Source organism: Pleurodeles waltl, chromosome 2_2 (assembly GCF_031143425.1).
Source record: "Pleurodeles waltl isolate 20211129_DDA chromosome 2_2, aPleWal1.hap1.20221129, whole genome shotgun sequence".
NCBI classification, from domain to species: Eukaryota; Metazoa; Chordata; class Amphibia; order Caudata; family Salamandridae; genus Pleurodeles; species Pleurodeles waltl.
This window is the reverse complement of record NC_090439.1, coordinates 906,490,269-906,509,078: the sequence shown is the minus strand read 5'-3', so window position 1 is coordinate 906,509,078 and position 18,810 is coordinate 906,490,269. Positions and strand designations below refer to the sequence as shown.

Sequence of the window (18,810 nt, the reverse complement as noted above, 5' to 3'; positions counted from 1 at the left end):
GTGACTTGCGGGGCTCTGACCAGGTTCTGTTACCCAGAATCCTTTGCAAACATCAAAATTTGGCCAAAAAAAAACACTTTTTCCTCTCATTTCGGTGACAGAAAGTTCTGGAATCTGAGAGGAGCCACAAATTTCCTTCCACCCAGCGTTCCCCCAAGTCTCTCGATAAAAATGGTACCTCACTTCTGTGGGTAGTCCTAGCGCCCACGAAAGGAAATGGCCCAAAACACAACGTGGACACAACACATTTTTTCACAGAAAACAGAGGTGTTTTTTGCAAAGTGCCTACCTGTGGAATTTGGCCTCTAGCTCAGCCGGCCCAGGGAGGTGGGGTGGGTGGGGGTGGGGGGAGATGGGGGGGGCTGGGGGGGGGGGCGGAGAAAGGCCTAAAATAAATTAGACCCCCAACAACCCCCACCCCCCAGAGCGACCCTTGCCTACGGGGTCGCTCCCCCTGCGTGACATTGGCGCAAAAAAAAACAATCCCCGGTGCCTAGTGGTTTCTGCCCCCTTGGGGGCAGATTGACCTAAAATCGGCCAATCTGCCCCCAAGGGGGGCAGAAATGGTCTAAATACAATTTGCCCCCCAGGGGAGCGACCCTTGCCTAATGGGTCGCTCCCCATCTCTAAAACAAATAAATAAAAAAAAAAAAATACACAAAAAAATAAAAAATGAAATAAAAAAAACCTGGCGCTTAGAGGTTTCTGACCCCCCTGGGGGCAAATCGGCCTAATAGGGGGGGCAGAAATGGCCTAAAATAAATTATTTGCCTCCCCCACCAGGAGCGACCCTTGCCTAAGCGGTCGCTCCCCTTGCGTGAAATTCACGAAAAAAAAAAAACTCCCTGGTGTCTAGTGGTTTCTGCCCCCCTTGGTGGCAGAAATGGCCTAAATATAATTTGCCCCCCTAGGGGAGCAACCCTTGCCTAAGGGGTCGCTCCCCCCCCTTAAAAAAAAAAAAAAAGAATCCCTGGTGCCCTAGAGGTTTCTGTCCCCCCCCTGGGGGCAAAAAAGGCCTTCCCAAAAAAATGCCCCCCCTGGGAGCGACCCTTGCCCAAGGGGTCGCTCCCTTATGTCACTTTCCAAAAAAAAAAAAAAAATCCCTGGTGTCTAGTGGGGTTTCAAAAGCCGGATTGCAAGCAATCCGGCTTTTGAAACCCTGGGAGAGACTTCAAAGGGAAGAAAATACATTTCCTTCCCTTTGAAGCATCTCCGGGCCTCCCCTACGTGATTGAAAGAGAAATGATGAGCATTTCTCTTTCAATAGCGCTGGAAGCAGCGCTTCCAGCGCGATGGGGGAGACCCTGTGACTAATCAGTGCGCTGACATCACGGTGAGGGGGTGTAAGGGGGGGGGGGGGTGTAAGGGGAAGGGGTTCCCCTTCCATCCCCGCCCACTGCACAGGGGGGGCACGCTAGTGCTCCCCCCAGTTCCTGTGCCTTGGACGAGGTCACCTCGTCCAAGGCACACGGGAACTGTAGCCTTGGACGAGGTCACCTCGTCCAAGGCACAGAACGGGTTAGAAGGAACCTCAATCATAATCCCCACCAATAAATGCAATCTTTAACCCAAATACAGATGTGTTGCCTGGCTCCCACATTTGTTTTGGGAGTCTGCTTTTACCAGCCACTCATCCAGATAAAGATACACATGTATTCCTTGTCTTCTTAAGTGTGCTGCAAATGTTGCTAAACAATTTGTAAATACTCTTGATTTTATTCCGAAAGCAAGAATTTGAACTGGTAATGAGTTTTGTTCACCATATATTTAAATTACTTCTTGTGTTTTTGATTCATTCAGATGTGCAAGCAAGCGTCCTTCAGGTCTATAGACGCCCTGTAAGCCTCTTTTTGCAATTGTGGAATGACTTCTTGTAAGGTTGTCATGTTGAATTTCTGTGCCTTTATGAAACTTTTTTTTATGAATCTGAGGTCTAGAGATCCATCTACTTTTGGTTTTAGGAAATATGTTGAGTAATTTCCCCTGTTCCGTTGGGTACCTGTTCTATTGCTCGTTTGCTCTAATTCTTCTACCTCCTTCAGCAGACATGATGTTTCCTTGTTTAAAGGGACCTTTTTCTCTGGTCCCCTTGCTGGTGTGTTTTTTGGTCAATTCTATAAAATATCCAAACCTTATGGTGTTTAATATCCATTTGTCTGACATCATCTTCCTCCACTCCTGAAGGAAGTTATTTATTCTGCCTCTCACTGGTGTTGATTGTGAGAGGCTGTTTGTGTAATGCAAGTCACTTGTTTGCAGGGGTTGTACCTCCCCTGCGAGGCTTCCTCAAAATGATTGGCGGCCTTGCTGCTGGTAAAGGGTTGGTCGTCTACACAGAATTCTTTGGTATGATCAATTCTTTAGAAGCATTTTGGGGGAGGGGGTCAGAGACAGGAAGAGTGATGGTTTGCCCAACTTGAAAAGGTGTAACCCCTTTGGCAAAATGGATGCCCGGGTTCTAAGAACCAGCTTGCCTGAGAAAAAGTACATGTAGGGAGGATTAATCAAATGCTCATGCACTTTGCAAATCCTCCTGGCAGATGTTATTTCCACAAGGAAGACAATTTTTAGTGTGCATCAGCTCAAAAGGCCGATACAGGAATAAGGAGAGATCTAAATTCAAGTCCCATCGGGGCATAATAAAAGGCGTTAGAGGAAAAGTGCTACAAAACTTTAAGGAATCTAGTAACAACAAGTGACAAACAGGGAAGGTTGATCCAGCAACCACAGGAAAGCTGAAATTAACTTAGGTCTGGTCGTTCTATATCTTCTTGAGAACTCGACAGGAGTGGCGGTAGAAAGGCATATCAGAGTCCTGAGCTCCACTCGAGACAAAACGCGTCTGACAAAGAGTTGACTTGGAAACTCCAGCACACAGAAGTGCTAACATTGCTCGTTTTCGGCTGTGGTTAACAGATCTCAGAAAAGGTCCCTCTAATTTTGGAAGAGAACTTGCAACACCTTCAGATGAAGATGCTATTCATGATTGGCTAGCCTTCAACAGCTGAGTTTGTCTGCTCCGACAATCAGAGAGCCCGCCAGATTCTGAACTACCAGAATGATAATCTGGCCATTTCCAGAGTCGCAGGGCCCCTTGACATAGGGTCCACGGCCTCATCCCACCCTGCTTCTTGCAATACCACATGGGGGAGGTGTTGTCTGTCAACACCTGAACTAGCCTTACTTTGATGGAAGAAACTCTTTCAATGCCAGTCGGATCACTCTCAGTGCCAACAGACTGTGAAGCTGAGATTCTGCCAGAAACCCGAGGCATTTGATCCCGACCTCTCCCAGGTGGCCGCCCAAACCCTGATGTTACCACCATTGTGAGCTCTGGGTGGGGAAGAGAGAAAGGTCTGCCGTTGACCCAATTGCAGTCTGTGAGGCACCACAACAAGTCATTTGCAGTACCCTCCAAGATCTGGACCATGTTAGTAGGATTTCCCTGTCGGTGTGCCCATTCGATCTTCAAGTCCCACTGAATAGCCCGCATATGCCAATAGGCATTGCTGGACATGGCCCTACTTTGGGGATTTCCCTGAAAACTTTTGTTTTTTTCCCTCCCAGTTTCTTTTTCCGACTCTCTTCGCAGGGCCTTAGCACTCTGGGCACTTTTCCACTGTACTGCACAAATTTCCTTCCACCCAGCGTTCCCCCAAGTCTCCCGATAAAAATGACACCTCACTTGTGTGGGTAGGCCTAGCGCCTGCAACAGGAAATGCCCCAAAGCACAAACCACAAAATATTAGAAAGTCTAACTCACAGAGGTTCAGTTTTTCAGGAACTAAATTAGGCAACAAATCTGTCCATGCACTGAGTGTAGATCGACTCTGTAGAAGAGAGTGCGGCAGCGAGGGTGACAATTGCCACCTTAGCTGGCAAATCAAATGTATTAAGCTTCTGCCACTGAATCTCCAAGCATAGAGGTGTAGGTTGTGGAGACTCACATACACGGCCTTACTTGTTGATGAGGCAGGATACTCTCCCAACAAAGCAGAAGCCTGATCAGAGGGAAAATTCTCAGGCTTAGTAGCTCGTGTACCATACGTTTCTGGCCCAGTGTGCCTTGACTTCCTTTATAACTTGAGACATGAGAGGTAGTGTTGGAAATGCGTATAGGAGTGCTTCTTACCATTCCACTGAATGCATCTCAGGAGTGGCTTGAAATAAGCTCCAGCATGCAGAATTGCTGACTCTGCAATGTCTTTTAGTGGCAAATAGATCTCAATAAGCCATGCCCACTGTTCAAAGACACCCTGCACTTTTGCAGGATGAAGTGCTACTCAAGGTTCGCTTAATGATATCTCATCAGTTTGGATGCTTTTCCATCCGAGATCTCTCCAGGTGATTGACAACCATGAAGTGGTCTGCTGGGCCATCCACTACCAGAGGCTTAGCACCTTCTGAAATAGCAACTGACGACCCCACTCCGCCCTGCTTTACCACATGGAGGTCATGTTGTCAGTAAGGCCCTACACCAGCCTGCCTTTGATGGATGTCAGGAACGTTTTGAGAGTGCCAAAAGACCAACATGACGACAATCTCTGCCAAAGACACAGAGGCTTCTCATCTCCTTCTCTCACAAATGGCTCATCCAAACCCAGCAGTGGTGAGTCTGTCACCACTGTGAACTCGAGGTGAAAAATTGAGTGGCCAGCCAAAGGTCCAGTTGGTGTATGTCTGCCAACAAAGAAGATCCTGAGTTACCTCCTGTGAGATTTGGATAGAGTTGGAGCTGCATACTAAGCTCAGTGGCATCTGAGGTTCCCTTCCACTGCAGTGGCCCCATTTACCACCTGGCAATCTGACTGAGAAGAATGCATAAGTCCAGGAGACCGAGACATCGCAGAGCTATCGTCACTGAAACCTGAAACATCGAGATTGTATTCTGAATGTCTCAAGCTCACTGTGGAGGAGGATAGGTACAGATTTACCCCCAACAAACAGAAGTCTTCATGTGCAGCTCAGGTTGGATTTCGGCTCATTGATGGTGGAACCTTACAATGTCAAGAGTCCTGCAATTATCTGGAGGTGTTCTTCAATGGACTGCAGCCAACCCACCCTTAGCAGCCAATTGTCTAGGAATTACATGTACTTCCAACCGCTGAAGGAGAATGACCTCCGCCATGACTTTTGTGAGCACCCCAAGGGCTGAACTAGGACTTCAAAGGAGCACAGTAAATTGAAAGCATTCCTGGTGCACCATTAACTGCAGGTAATGCCAGTGGGATTACAGAATGGGTATTTGAAAATGTTTGTTTAGCAAGTCCAGTCATCTGGGACTAGAGCTGACAAGTGAACATTTTGGACATGTTCTTCCTACGAAAAAGCTGTTCAGTGGGCAGAGGATCAAAACAGGTATGAGTCCTTTCTTCTTTGGAATGAGGAAGAAAACTAGTAGCATCTTCCCCCTCTGCCAGAGTCCCAAGCCAGTTAAATGGCACCCTTGGGACATCAAAAGGTTGAATTCATACATCAGAACAGAAAGCTTCTCAAAGTCACTCCTGTGTGGGAGGAAGGTGGAATGGGGGGAAGAAATGAAGGACAGGTAACAGCAATGTTAACACTCTGACGATATGATGGATCTCCAGCCAGAAAGGGACTGTTGTATTCAGTCTCCAAGCAGCCAGGCATGTGCCTGAGAGGACAAACTAATGAGGATTAGAAAGCCACTGTAGCAGAAGAGAAACAACTGAAGGATTGCTGTCTCTGCTGGATTGAAATATTTTGTTAGTACCATGTGCAGAGCCTTGAAACTACTGGGTTGATTGATGCTGTATAGGTTGGGAGGGCTTGTGTTGTCTGTAAGCGAGCTCCCTGAAATAACCTTTGAATTTCCTGTACTGCTGGGGAAATTCCCTGGCTAGCTTTAATAACCCAAAGAATTGTGCTGTGGCACAACTATTCTTGAACGGTTTTAGTGCTGAAGCAGTCTTCTCTCTAAATAGTCTGCAGTAGTGCAGAAACAGCCTTTTTTTCTAAACAGCCTGTAACCGTTGAACGCTATTCCTACTAAGGGTGCTTTCATGTCTCCTGGAAAGCCAGTTCACTGCATCAAGGATTGCCTCCTGAGCACAACATTGGTGTCAATAGCTATAACGATACAGTATGTATCCTGACCATCCTTTAGAGTTTGGGCCAGTGATTTCGCTCCAAGGTCCTCTGGGTTCTCTGTTAATGTATTGCTAGCCATGTCTCACAGTGCTTGAGTATACCTTCTGTAGGAAGTTGGCTCTGCATTTACTATTTCAAAGTAAGAAATAGTGTGCACAGAGTCGAAGGGTTCCCCTTAGAGGTAAGACAGTGGCAAAAAGAGATAATTCTAATGCTCTATTTTGTGGTAGTGTGGTCGAGCAGTAGGCTTATCAGAGGGTAGTGTTATGCATTTGTTGCACACAGACAGGCAATAAATGAGGAACACACACTCAAAGACTTACTCCAGGCCAATATGTTTTTATATTGAAAAATATATTTTCTTAGTTTAAGAACCACAGGTTCAAGATTTACAAGTAATACCTCAAATGAAAGGTATTTCACTTAGATACTCTAGGAACTTTGAAGTAACACAATATCATGTACAGTCTTTGTAAAAATGGCAATAAGCTATTTTAAAAATGGACACAATGCAAAAATCAACAGTTCCTTGGGGAAGTAAGTAAAGGTTAGTTTTGCAGGTAAGTAAAACACTTACAAGTCTCAAAGTTGGGGCACAGGTACCACACCAGCAGCTCAGGGCCGGTCAGGTGCAGAGGTCAAAGAGGTGCCCAAAACACATAGGCTTCAATGGAGAACAGGGGGCCCTGGTTCCAGTCTGCCAGCAGGTAAGTACCCTCGTCCTCGGTGGGACAGACCGGGGGGGGGGGGGTGGGGGGGTGGGGGTGGTTCAGCTTTATAGGGCACCCAGGGGAGGGAGAGGGGGAGGGGGGCAGGACACATGAAGGCACAGAAAGTACACCCTCAGCGGCACAGGGGCGGCCGGGTGCAGTGTGCAAACAGGCGTTGGGTTTTATATAGGAAGTAATGGAGGGAGTCACTTCAGCGATGCCGTGAGGCACGGGGGAGGGGGGGGGGGAGCTCCTCAGGGTAGGCACCACCTGGGCTAGGCAGAGGGTCGGTTCCTTCAGGTCCTGGGGGCTGCGGGAGCAGTGTTGGTTCCAGGCATCGAGTCCCTTGTTACAGGCAGTCGCGATCCGGGGGAGCCTCTGGATTTCCTCTGCAGGTGTCGCTGTGGGGACCCAGGGGGGTCGCCTCTGGCTACTCACGGGCTCGCAGTCGCCGGGGAGTCCTCCCTGAAGTGTTGGTTTTCCACAGGTCGAGCCGGGGGAGTCGGGTGCAGAGTGGAAAGTCTCAAGCTTCCGGAGAGAAACGTGAAGTCTTTAAAGTTGTTTCTTTGTTGCAAGAAAGTTGCAGTTCGATGAACAGGGCCGCTGTTCACAGGAGTTTCTTGGTCCTTGGTTGCAGGCAGTCCTCTGAGGCTTCAGAGGTCGCTGGTCCCTGTTGGATGCGTCGCTGTTGCAGTTTTCTTCGAAGTTGGGAGACAGGCCGGTAGGGTTGGGGCCAAAGCAGTTGTCGTCTCCGTCTTCAGCAGTCCTTCTTGTTAAGGTTGCAGAAATCTAGTTTCCTAGGTTCTGAGGAGCCCCTAAATACTGAATTTAGGGGTGTGTTTAGGTCTGGGAGGGCAGTAGCCAATGGCTACTGTCCTTGAGGGTGGCTACACCCTCTTTGTGCCTCCTCCCTGTGGGGAGGGGGGGGGGGCACATCCCTAATTCTATTGGGGGAATCCTCCACTCACAAGATGGAGGATTTTTAAAAGTAAGGGTCACCTCAGCTCAGGACACCTTAGGGGCTGTCCTGACTGGTGGGTGGCTCCTCCTTGTTTTTCTAATTATCTTCTCCAGCCTTGCCGCCAAAAGTGGGGGCAGTGGCCGGAGGGGCGGGCATCTCCACCAGCTGGGATGCCCTGTGGTGCTGTAACAAAAGGGGTGAGCCTTTGAGGCTCACCGCCAGGTGTTACAGTACAGTGAGAAGCACCTCCACCCAGTACAGGCTTTTTTCCTGGCCACAGAGTAACAAAGCCACTCAATCTCCCCATGTGGCCAGCAACATGTCTGGTGTGTGGCAGGCTGGCATAAACTGGTCAGCCTACACTGGAAGTCAGGTATGTTTTCAGGGGGCATCTCTAACATGCCCTCTGGGTGTATTTTTACAATAAATTGCACACTGGCATCAGTGTGCATTTATTATGCTGAGAAGTTTTCAGTGTAGCCATTATGGTATTGTGGAGTTCGTGTTTGACAAACTCCCAGACCATATACTCTTATGGCCACCCTGCACTTACAATGTCTAAGGTTTTGCTTAGACACTTTAGGGGCATAGTGCTCATGCACATATGCCCTCACCTGTGGTACAGTGCACCCTGCCTTAGGGCTGTAAGGCCTGCTAGAGGGGTGACTTACCTATGCCACAGGCAGTGTGAGGTTGGCATGGCACTCTGAGGGGAGTGCCATGTCGACTTAGTCATTTTCTTCCCACCAGCACACACAAGCTGTGAGGGGTCCCTAGGGTGGCACAAAACATGCTGCAGCCCTTCGAGACCTTCCCTGGCATCAGGGCCCTTGGTACCAGGGGTACCAGTTACAGGGGACTTACATGGGTGCCAGGGTTGTGCCAATTGTGGAGACAAAAGTACAGTTTGGGGAAAGAACACTGGTGCTGGGGCCTGGTTAGCAGGGTCCCAGCACACTTTCAAATCGTAATTTAGCATCAGCCAAGGCAAAAAAGTCAGGGGGTAACCATGCCAAGGAGGCATTTCCTTACACCTTCCAAAAACCAAACAGCAATAACAGATTTTAGTGCCAGATTGACATAAGAAACATTCTCTTGTCTAAATTGTTAATTCTATGTCAGGACTGGAGACGAGGATTAGGCTTGATCTTTCGTCACTTTATTGCTTAGCAGTCATTATCCAAGATTCAAACAGTCAACAAACTACATTTCTTATTAACGTGTGGTAAGAAAAACAACAAGATAGTTCTGAACATGACAGCCAATCAGCAAGCCACGTGTCCTTAAAGATCTCCTGCAACGACGTTCCTTCCGCTTTCTTCACTGCTCCAGCAACAAAGATACTCGTTCCTATTAATGTCCATTTACTGGTTTGCTTTCTCAGCGTTAAGTGTCTACTAGGCGGCCACGAGAACATCGCTCCTTTGCGACCATCTCTCTCTTCACAATGCTCGTGGCTCTAAGTGCAGTGTGGTCTTCTGACCGCCAGAGGGCCACGTGCATTCTTGGCATTCCTTTCATTCGGCGCTGCTCACGTAGGACCCCCGGCAGCGGCTGCACATCATTTTCATTTGCCTCTGTGAAATTGACACCCGCATGGCTGGCTTCTCTATAGGGAGGCTGTCCCTTCAGGCGGTACAGTCTTAATGTTGCTGCTTGGTGGGAGCCGTCCGTCCCTAATAATTCCACCTCATTGAGCCTGCCTAGAGCCCGACACCCAAGTGCTAACCCCTTCTTAACCGAGCTCTGAAAGGGGAGCGGCCCAGGCTAAAACGCTACCCTTCTTTATCAATTAGGGCGATTAACTGCGTCCCAAATAACTTCTGTTGTCCTTGGCACTATATATTTCTGGTTCTATTGCCCTCTTTGACCTGAATCTCTAACACGTCTAATTTGTTTGGCCTGCACTCCTGCTTTTTCCCCTACACCTAATATGGTGGAAGGCCGAGATTTTGGGGAGAACTCAGGGGAGTTTTCAGAGGAGGAACACATTACTTAACTCCCTATTGATGAGAAATTCTGCCACATTATGGATGCTTTCATTTTTAAATTGGTGATGTAACTGGTAGCTCCCCTGGAGAGGAAAATAAACCAAATGGCATCCCAATGCCCACAACCCTTCGTTTCGAGGGAAAACCAATCTGGCCTCTCGGGCCTCTTTCCCTCAAGGGCAATACCCTCAAAATGGGGAATCTAAACAGAAGTGCATAGGTGAAGATGGAATTGGCCTACAAGTCTTTACTCTCCTTAAGAAGGCATTATGGATGCCCACTCCCACCCATAGACCCTCTGCCAGGCCCCTCGAAGGGCCTTTCTCCTCTGCTCCCAGACCCCCTTGATGGGGATGATTCCCACCACTCCTCAGATGGGGACAATCAGCCAACTATGGCCTGGCATCTTGCAGGCCACTCTGATCCTCTACAAGAGGCTAATAAAACAGAGTATTAAAAGAGATTGATTATCCCCAGGATTCTGATATGTTGGACCCGGAGGACCTAACCTATTTTCGTTCAGTGAAATGGACTCCAGCTCCTAAAGTAGCGACTTACGTAGCAGGACGCCTCTGTAAGCCACTAGACAAGGAAGTAAGAAACTGCCTTAGGCCAGAATGGCCACCTTTTTGGTGAAATTCGTAAAAGACCCTAAAAAGGTACTGATCGATCGATCGATCGATCTTGGCGATCCTGCCAGTACACACTATTAGGTGTAGTAGGCCCAGTGGTGAAGATTCTCAACATGGCTGAGGACGCTAGATCCTCTGGATCTTTGATCTTGCCTGAGGCATCGTCATGGTGGGCCCAGTGAGCAATCATCTTTTTGGGCAATGTGAATCACGCCATATTCAAAGAAAGACGCGGATCACTACTCATTTTGGTAAACTGGGGAAACTGGCGACATTGGAGGCGGGCCCAGTAGTCCAAGGTGGTCTCTTTTTGGAACCCTTCATTTCATTTGCGAATTAAGGAAATTTGTGAATACCTTCACCTCTCTAGATAAGGCCCAAAACTCCATCAGAATGATTTTTATGCCTTGTGTTTTGCCTATGCCAGTCGCGGAAGGAGGACACTTAACCAACCCAGAATGCTTCCATAGGGACTGACACCAAGCGAGGGCAATGGCAAAATGCATCCTGCTTCGGCAACTTTTATCCAACGCGTTGATATCCCAGACAACGTGGGTCCAGAGGTGGCGATAGAGGAAATATATTTTTCAATGTCTCCTTGGTTGTAGATTGGCATATTTCTTTCTTTCTTACGTCAGATGGTCCTGTAAACGGTGAGGGAGGTTCCACATATAGTTATATGGTTCTCCTGTTCAAACCTGGAGACCTCAACCCATAAGGTTTTCTAACTCCCACATGGAACTAGTAGATGCAGAAATCAGCCAACTCCTTAACATGGGGAGACAAACCATGCTCATCTTCATCCTTCAAGCAATCTTTTTACAAGTCAACGACTGGATGGTGCATCTCAACCTAAAAGACGCTTACTTAACGGTTCCCATCTTCCCTCCACATTGTCGCTTCCTTCAGTTTCAATAGAGAACACAGACGTTCGAGTTCAATTCCCTCCCCTTTCGGCTTTCTTCAGCCCCCTGGTGCTTCACCAAGCTCTTAAAGCCGGTGGTTTCTCCAATCCAAAGGGATCGAACTTGTAATATACCTAGATGATATTCTCTTAATGGACCAATGCCCACTTCTCGAAAATTGTCAAAGATCAGACACAAATTCAGGGGGACCCTCACCAAGGATACAATCTCTCTGTGCCAACTCGCTTGTATAATGGGCCTTCTATCGTCCTCTATTCAAGCCATTTTAGGGGGGGAGGGGCCTGCACTACAGAGCCCTGCCATGCTTGAAGATATCTCATCTGAGGAGGGGTCTCACATACTCCCAGGTAATTCCGCCCTCAGTAGAGGCTCGAGAGGAACTGCAGTGGTGGATCTCCCACATGAAGGCATGGAATGGTTGTACCATCTTTGGTTCTCAACAGACCTAGTTATAGAATCCGATGCCAGTGCTTCGGGCTGGGGAGCGCGTTGTGAGGAACTCACCACAGGTGAAAAAAGGTCTTCAAAAGAATGATCTCTACACATCAACAGCCTGGAGTTGATGGTGGATTCCTTAGCAGTGAAATGCTGGACGAAGAACACGTCCCAATGCTGCGTCCTTCTGAAAACGGACAATGTTGCGGAGTTCCGCTACATCAACCATCTGGGGGCAACCTGAAGGCCCTTTCCGAATTGGTGAAATCTCTACGGGATTACTGCCTGGACCCCGGGATTTCGGTATTGGCAGAACACCTACCGGGGAAGTCCAGTTAAGTGGTGGATTGGCACTCACGTCATTGGCACAATGCCATTCTATGGAAACTCCAGGAGGGATTTTTTTGGGGTGATTCCAGGTCGATGGTGACCTTTTTCCATAGATCTATTCACCTCCAGACTAGATCATCAACTCGACAGGTACTGAAGTCAGAGGCCGGATCAGTGGGGTATGTGGGTAGAATAGCGACGGACGTGTTTTATCAAGATTGGCCGCGATCCGTCAGGGAACCTTTATCCCCTGATATCAAAAGACTCTCAAGCTCATGGCCTGGAGGATTACCGAGAAAGATGGAAAGTCCTGGGGATTTCGGGAGAGGATGCCTCGCTTCTGGCCAAGGCCTTGTCAGATGGAACGAGTAAAAGACATTGCTCTGCTTGGAACCACTGGATGGGTTGGTGCTTCCAACAACAGTTAGATCCCATGGGGGAAGGAGTTGTCCATATAATTAACTTCCTGGCATCACTGTCTTCTGAAGGAGTGGCCTATAGATCAATCAATATTTTATGTTCTGCCATCTCAGTGGGTCACTTTCCAGTGGAAGGACACCCAGTAGGGTAACACCCTTTAGTATGTAAATTGTTGAGAGGCATTGGGTTACCTTAGCCTCGTTACTCTTCGTTATGGGATAAAATGAAAATGTCACTTACCCAGTGTACATCTGTTCGTGGCATCAGTCGCTGTAGATTCGCATGTTTTGCATAGCTCGCCATCTGGTGTTGGGCCGGAGTGTTACAAGTTGTTTTTCTTCGAAGAAGTCTTTCGAGTCACGGGACCGAGTGACTCCTCCTTTTGTCTCCATTGCGCATGGGCGTCGACTCCATCTTTGATTGTTTTTTTTTCCGCCATCGGGTTCGGACGTGTTCCTGTCGCTCCGAGTTTCGGAACGGAAAGATACCTAATTTCGGAAGATTTTCGTCGGTATTGTTGCGTTCGGCGTAGTTAGATTCAACACCGCGTCTAAGATCGAAGAGCTCCGGTGCCCTTCGGGGTAATTTGTTCGATCCCCCGTCGGGGCCTGGTCGGCCCGACCGCGTGCAGAAGAACGCCGATGGAACGGACCCCGTTCCGGTCCCAAATGCCACAATAAATACCCCTATACAGACCAACACTTGGTCTGCAACCTGTGCCTGTCACCTGAGCACAGTGAAGACACCTGCGAGGCCTGTCGTGCGTTCCGGTCCCGAAAAACTCTCCGCGACCGTCGAGCCAGAAGACTTCAGATGGCGTCCGCGCCGACAGCCCACCGGGAGTTCGTGGAACAAGAAGAGGAGGGAACCTTTTCGATCCAAGAATCGGACTCCGAAGGATTCGACGATACACAAACCGTGAGTAGGACGTCGAAAACCACTCAAAAGAAGATTTACAAGGCCCAGGGGACGCCACTGCCACCAGGCCATGGCTCGTCCATAGGGCTGTTTCATCCCCCACAATTGCTAGATGGGTCAAAAGAATCATGAGTGGATTGACATTTCTACCTTTGGACCTCACTCAGTGCCAATGGCTCGCCCGGATGGCTTCTAAAGCTTTTTCATTAGATGCCTGTTTGGAGGATATCCTCAATGCGGCTGACTGGTTTTCAGATTCCAAATTCAAGACATTTTATTTTAAACCGGTCCAGAATATGGCTTTATTAAAGGTGGCCAAGCTTCAAACTAGCCTAATCCTTACCACCGGTCCTGACAGAGACTGAATATTTCCTAGCTATCGTAACGGTAAGTTTCAATTATATTAAGGACATGGACGCGAGGAATAGTCCACCCTAGAGACCTGAAGTCTTCCCACCCGACGTAATAGGTAGTAATGATGAATTTGTTTGCCTTGTTAAGTTAACATCTGTAATTCTGATGCCAGTTATGAATGCTTCTCTTGCAATGAGTTTTTACTTGAAGTTTAACCTATGGCATTTACATAGAGACTGTCATATGGTCAGCAATGAATGTTTCCATGGAGAAGTTGTACTTTGAAACGTATGTTTTAAGTCGCTACATAAGCGGATACCTCGAAACAGGATTAAAGAAGTTTTCTATGGTGGAGAGTGACAGGAAGAAAGAGGAAGGAACATTGTTACAGGGGATCTTCAAGGACACGTTGCTTGCTGATTGCTATCATGTTCAGAACTATCTTGTTTTTTTCTTCCCACGCGTTAATGGGAAATGTAGATTGTTGACTGTTTGAAGTTTGGAAAACGACTGCTGTGCAATAAAGTGAAAAAAGATAAAGCCTAATCCTCGTCTCTGTGTCCTTCATAGAATTGAAACATTCTGTTACGACAGCTAGGAAATTTTTCATTCTTTTCGAATCCCTATCTGTATGGTTGGTCATAAAGTAATTAGGATTAATCTCTCTTGTCGAGATTTTAACAATCAGGCTCGCCAGTGTAGGGTGCATAGGAAATCCGATTCACTTGGGGATGGGTAAAGGTTACCTAGACACAGGTCGACAAAGTGGTGGGCAGGAGCATGGCTCAGCCCATGTTGCCAGAAATGCATTAGTAAGGGCTCCATTAAATGGCTCAGATTAAGGTGGCCCTCGTTCAATAATCTCTGTTAGTATATTTGTTTTTGTATTTACAATGAGCAATGCAGTGCTTCAGTTACCCTCTAACAACGAGACCTTGATTCAGATGGTGTCCCAAACAGTGAAGCTATATCCATTTCAGGAGATGTATGAAGCATAATTGGATTTTGTAAATCTACATAAAATAAATCTTCAGTAAAATAAAAGGAGCAACCGGTGCACTTCCTCCTCATCGTCAGTGCCTTAATGGATATTGGTATTTCCTGCACTGAGTGCAATTTAGTACCAAAAATTGTTTGATTCATTTACTGGTAACAGAGAACAGCAGAGGTACTAGACTGAAAAAAGGCTGTATAGCCACTAACTGTGCTTTAGTGATTTCATGATGTGACATAGGACGAGACCGAGACAATGTTGGTTCAGGGTCTTGGATCAGAACCGGGAGCAGATCACTGATTGTCAGTGAACAAAAGGCATGGGCCTGGTAGCTGGCCCTGGGGTTTGCCTTCACAACCTACAGCATTCTGGGTTGTGAGGTCTTACATGGTTCCAATGAGCTAATTCTGCAAATGCCCCTTACAGTACCAATTAGTATGTTGAAAGCTCTGGTCGTAAAATAGAGGCTGTGATAATTTGAGTGAGCTGAACACTTCTTTTTAACTGCTAAGCTACAAAATAAAAGTGAAGCGTCGTGTTTTCCATTTTTGTAACTGGCAAGACAACGCCTGTTCTTCTCATGTGAAAATTTCCCCATATACATTTATGAATAAATTCACAACAGCCGTGTGTGTTTGCATTTTGCTCTGGGAATACTTGGCCGCAGTTTTATTATATGCATGGACTCCTGCAACACAACCTTGACCTCCTAACTCATGGTGTTCATTCATAAATCCAGATGACAAGGCCATAAAACATTATACAGTGTCACAAATCATTCTGAGTGTCACACATTGCTTTTGTCGTGATCATAAATCATAATTCGGAGACAGGTCATAAATCACCGACAAAAGCTTCTCTGCCATACATAAATTATTTTTGCCAGGATCATAACCGTGCTGCATGATGTCATCTCTGCTATAAATCAATCAAGTCCTTGTTGTTTGCTTGGCATAATTCTGACACCTATTGCTGTTGAGGCCATCCTCCATGCCCCTTTTGGGGTCATCCAGTTTTGGTGTTCTTTTGGTGGTTCTTTCTCTGATCGTGAGGGGGTAGCCTCTTACTGCTGTTAGGCTCAACTCACCACCTTCTCAGTCCATTTTGTGCCCTGCCAACAGGTGGGTCTGGCATGCAAGTGTTGTGCTCCACTTACTCCCCTACTTACCCACCGTAAGGCATCCCAAGGTAAGTAGCCTTTCTCCAGCACACCGCGAACCGGTGTGCCTCCTTTACCAGCCAACGTGCCCCTTCTACCGCCACGCTGCCTGTGGGGCTTATGTCCCCAGGCGGCTCCCCCACTTTGTTCTTTTCCGTTTTTCATCTTTTTGGCACCGCCCTTGGTTACTTTTCAGATTCTCACCAGAGCGCCTCAGTGTCCTGGCCCTCAGGCCTCCCAAGGATCACTGCTTTTGCAACATTTTTTTTTTTGGACAGTCTAACCACCGCTTTTAATCTTTAATGAATCAGCCTGAACGCCAACCTAGCTTTCTAGCCCTTCTGAGTTTTATTTGGGACAAATTCTCCCCAGCTCAGGCTTACTACTGTTAGTGGGTTGGATTACCCTTGGTTATGCTACCGGGACTAAACAGAACACTTGGCTCACCAGACGTTTGATATTACTGCAGTACAGGGGATATCTGTTCTACTGCCTCTTGGCTTTCCTGGTTACCCTCCTGAAGCTACACTGCCCTGTTCGTGGTGAGCTAGGATTGCTTAACCCTGTGATTAAGATCAACCTTTAAGTCCAGTCACTTTGTGGCTGACATTGCTACTCCTATTTTACTTTGTAGGGACTTCCCAGCCGCTTTGAAGCTCCAGCCTTGACTTTAATATGGGTGATATCTCTGCTCCAATTTTAATTTGTAGGGACTTTCCGCCCGTTTCAACTTTTCACCTTGACTTGTTTTAAGACGCTGCCAGGGCCAGCCTCAGCATTGTTGGCGCCGAGCGTGCCTGGTGTTGTGAAGCTTGGGATTTTCTAGGAACACCCTGGATGGAGTTGGTTGTGTCCCTCTGGGTTTATGTATCCTGCCCTCCCCACCACAGTATGTAATGCGAATTCCTACACGCAGGCCCTCCTGTCCCTGCAATTTACTTTCTGCATGGGCAGAAGAATTCTTGTAATTCGCATTCCTTAGCTGAGAACGCAGTGGTGTTCAAACCCCCACTAGGGGGTTTGAAAGAGTCCTCTGTTCTTGCTGGGCCCTCACTGGCCCGATGTCCTAGCACCAGCCTCTGCGCGATTTTCTACCCCCTGAGAAGGATGCATGATGTCCTTTCCTGTAAACAGTAATTTCCGGGTCCCCGGCGGCTATTTATGCGTCGGCCCCTGATGCACCCCTTGAGGGCGGTTTCTGGCATACCAATGATAACAAAGGGTAAATGCTGTAAGCAAAAAGTAAATAGGAACTCAAAAACAGTGTGAAACAGAATGACACTAGGTGTGGAAATTGAGGGTGGGAGAAAAAACAGCGGCACAACTAATCAGTTTTTCGCACTAAACATTCGCTAAGTATGAATAATCCAACAAGTTAATCTATCGAGGACTGTGCAACCAGATGAACTGACTCAATATACATTTACTTACTTCGAAGTCTGGAGAAAATGTAAAGAGGAAAGTCTCTCCAGTGCCATAAAAACCATCACTCACTTTGAATGGATCAGAAGACAATGCCCCAAACACCTGCAAATTAAGAGAACATACATTTATCCACTGCCCTATAAATCACCTAGCTTTATTGCATCAGAACAATGGCTGTTACTGCACTTTACGTCCATTCGCTGACAAACTCAAACACTACCTGCTATAAAAATTCTCAAAGCATTAGGGACAGTATGAAACAAAATGAGTTCATAGAAGAGTCCTGTGTTAGCTGCACCACCAGCAACCACGGCTCATATCTCTATGCGGAATGTAAGCACAGCTTTTTGGAACGCACAGGTATGATGTTGAGTGTCTGATTAAAGACCGCCAGGAAGAAAACAAGTTACTTACCTGTAACTACAGTTATCCAGTATTGGTATCTTTCATAAATTCACATGCTTGAATCATCCCTGTCGTGGAAGTGGGAGTCCCACAGTACATAAAATAGCAATGCCATAGGCTATAATGGAAACAGTAATCGCTCATATAGCCTATCCATGTCCTTTTGTGAAAAGGACCCAAACCTGCCTGCTGACCAATTAGGCACCAGCACCCTCTAGAACACTCTCAAGAGAAGCTCCTTCCCTCAGGTTTTCCAGCACGAGAGTGAAAGTTTATAACCTGAGAGGAAATGCGAGCGTCAAAGGGGAGGAGGGTGGGTCGCATGTGAATTTATGAAAGATACCAATACTGGATATCTGTAGTTACAGGTAAGTAACTTGTTTTCTTATCCAGTATTGGATCTTTCATAAATTCACATGCTTGAATCTGAATAGTCAGCAGTACTGTTGATAAACATTATACCCGCAGTGGATGGAGGGTGCGAGCATGAAAATCCTTTATACCCAATATAAAATAGTTAGCTCATAAATCTTGCATTATGAACTTCAGAGAAATATAGATACTTCTAAGCACATGTACACATATACTGAACATTCGTGTTATAAATACACACACATATATATATATATATATATATACATACACTCATATAAACTAAATATATATATACTTATATAGAAGCATATCAGAGTATATATGATGGAAATCACGGTTATTTGCATATCAAACCATTTCTATAAAACCAAGTAAAGGTCTCCCTTTAATTAAAGAGATGGCGTAGAACAGCTTGTCCTACTAGAGTCGGTTCTCTGTGATGACTCCAAACAATAGTGCTGTGTAACGGAGTGCGTAGTTTTCCATGTCGCAGCTTGACATATCTTATCCAGGGCAATACCCTGAAACAAAGCAGCCGATGTGGAGACTGCTCTTGTGGAGTGGGCTCTTGGGCGCCTAGTCAACGGTCTTCCTGCCTTGGTGTGACAGAATTGGATGGTCGATGAAATCCACCGGGCTATAGTGGCCTTGGTGACTCCTG

General features: G+C 46.9%; 1 protein-coding gene across 9 annotated transcripts in view; it reads right to left on the bottom strand.

Moving 5' to 3' along the window:
- The window catches only part of OXR1 (oxidation resistance 1), a 1,752,159-nt gene that overhangs the window by 36,860 nt on the left and 1,696,489 nt on the right, over positions 1-18,810 (bottom strand). For all 9 annotated transcript variants that reach the window (XM_069220614.1, XM_069220609.1, XM_069220613.1 and 6 more), the window contains one exon: positions 17,376-17,471. In XM_069220614.1, coding sequence (XP_069076715.1) covers positions 17,376-17,471 — 96 coding nt within the window. The remainder of the gene's footprint in view (positions 1-17,375; positions 17,472-18,810) is intronic.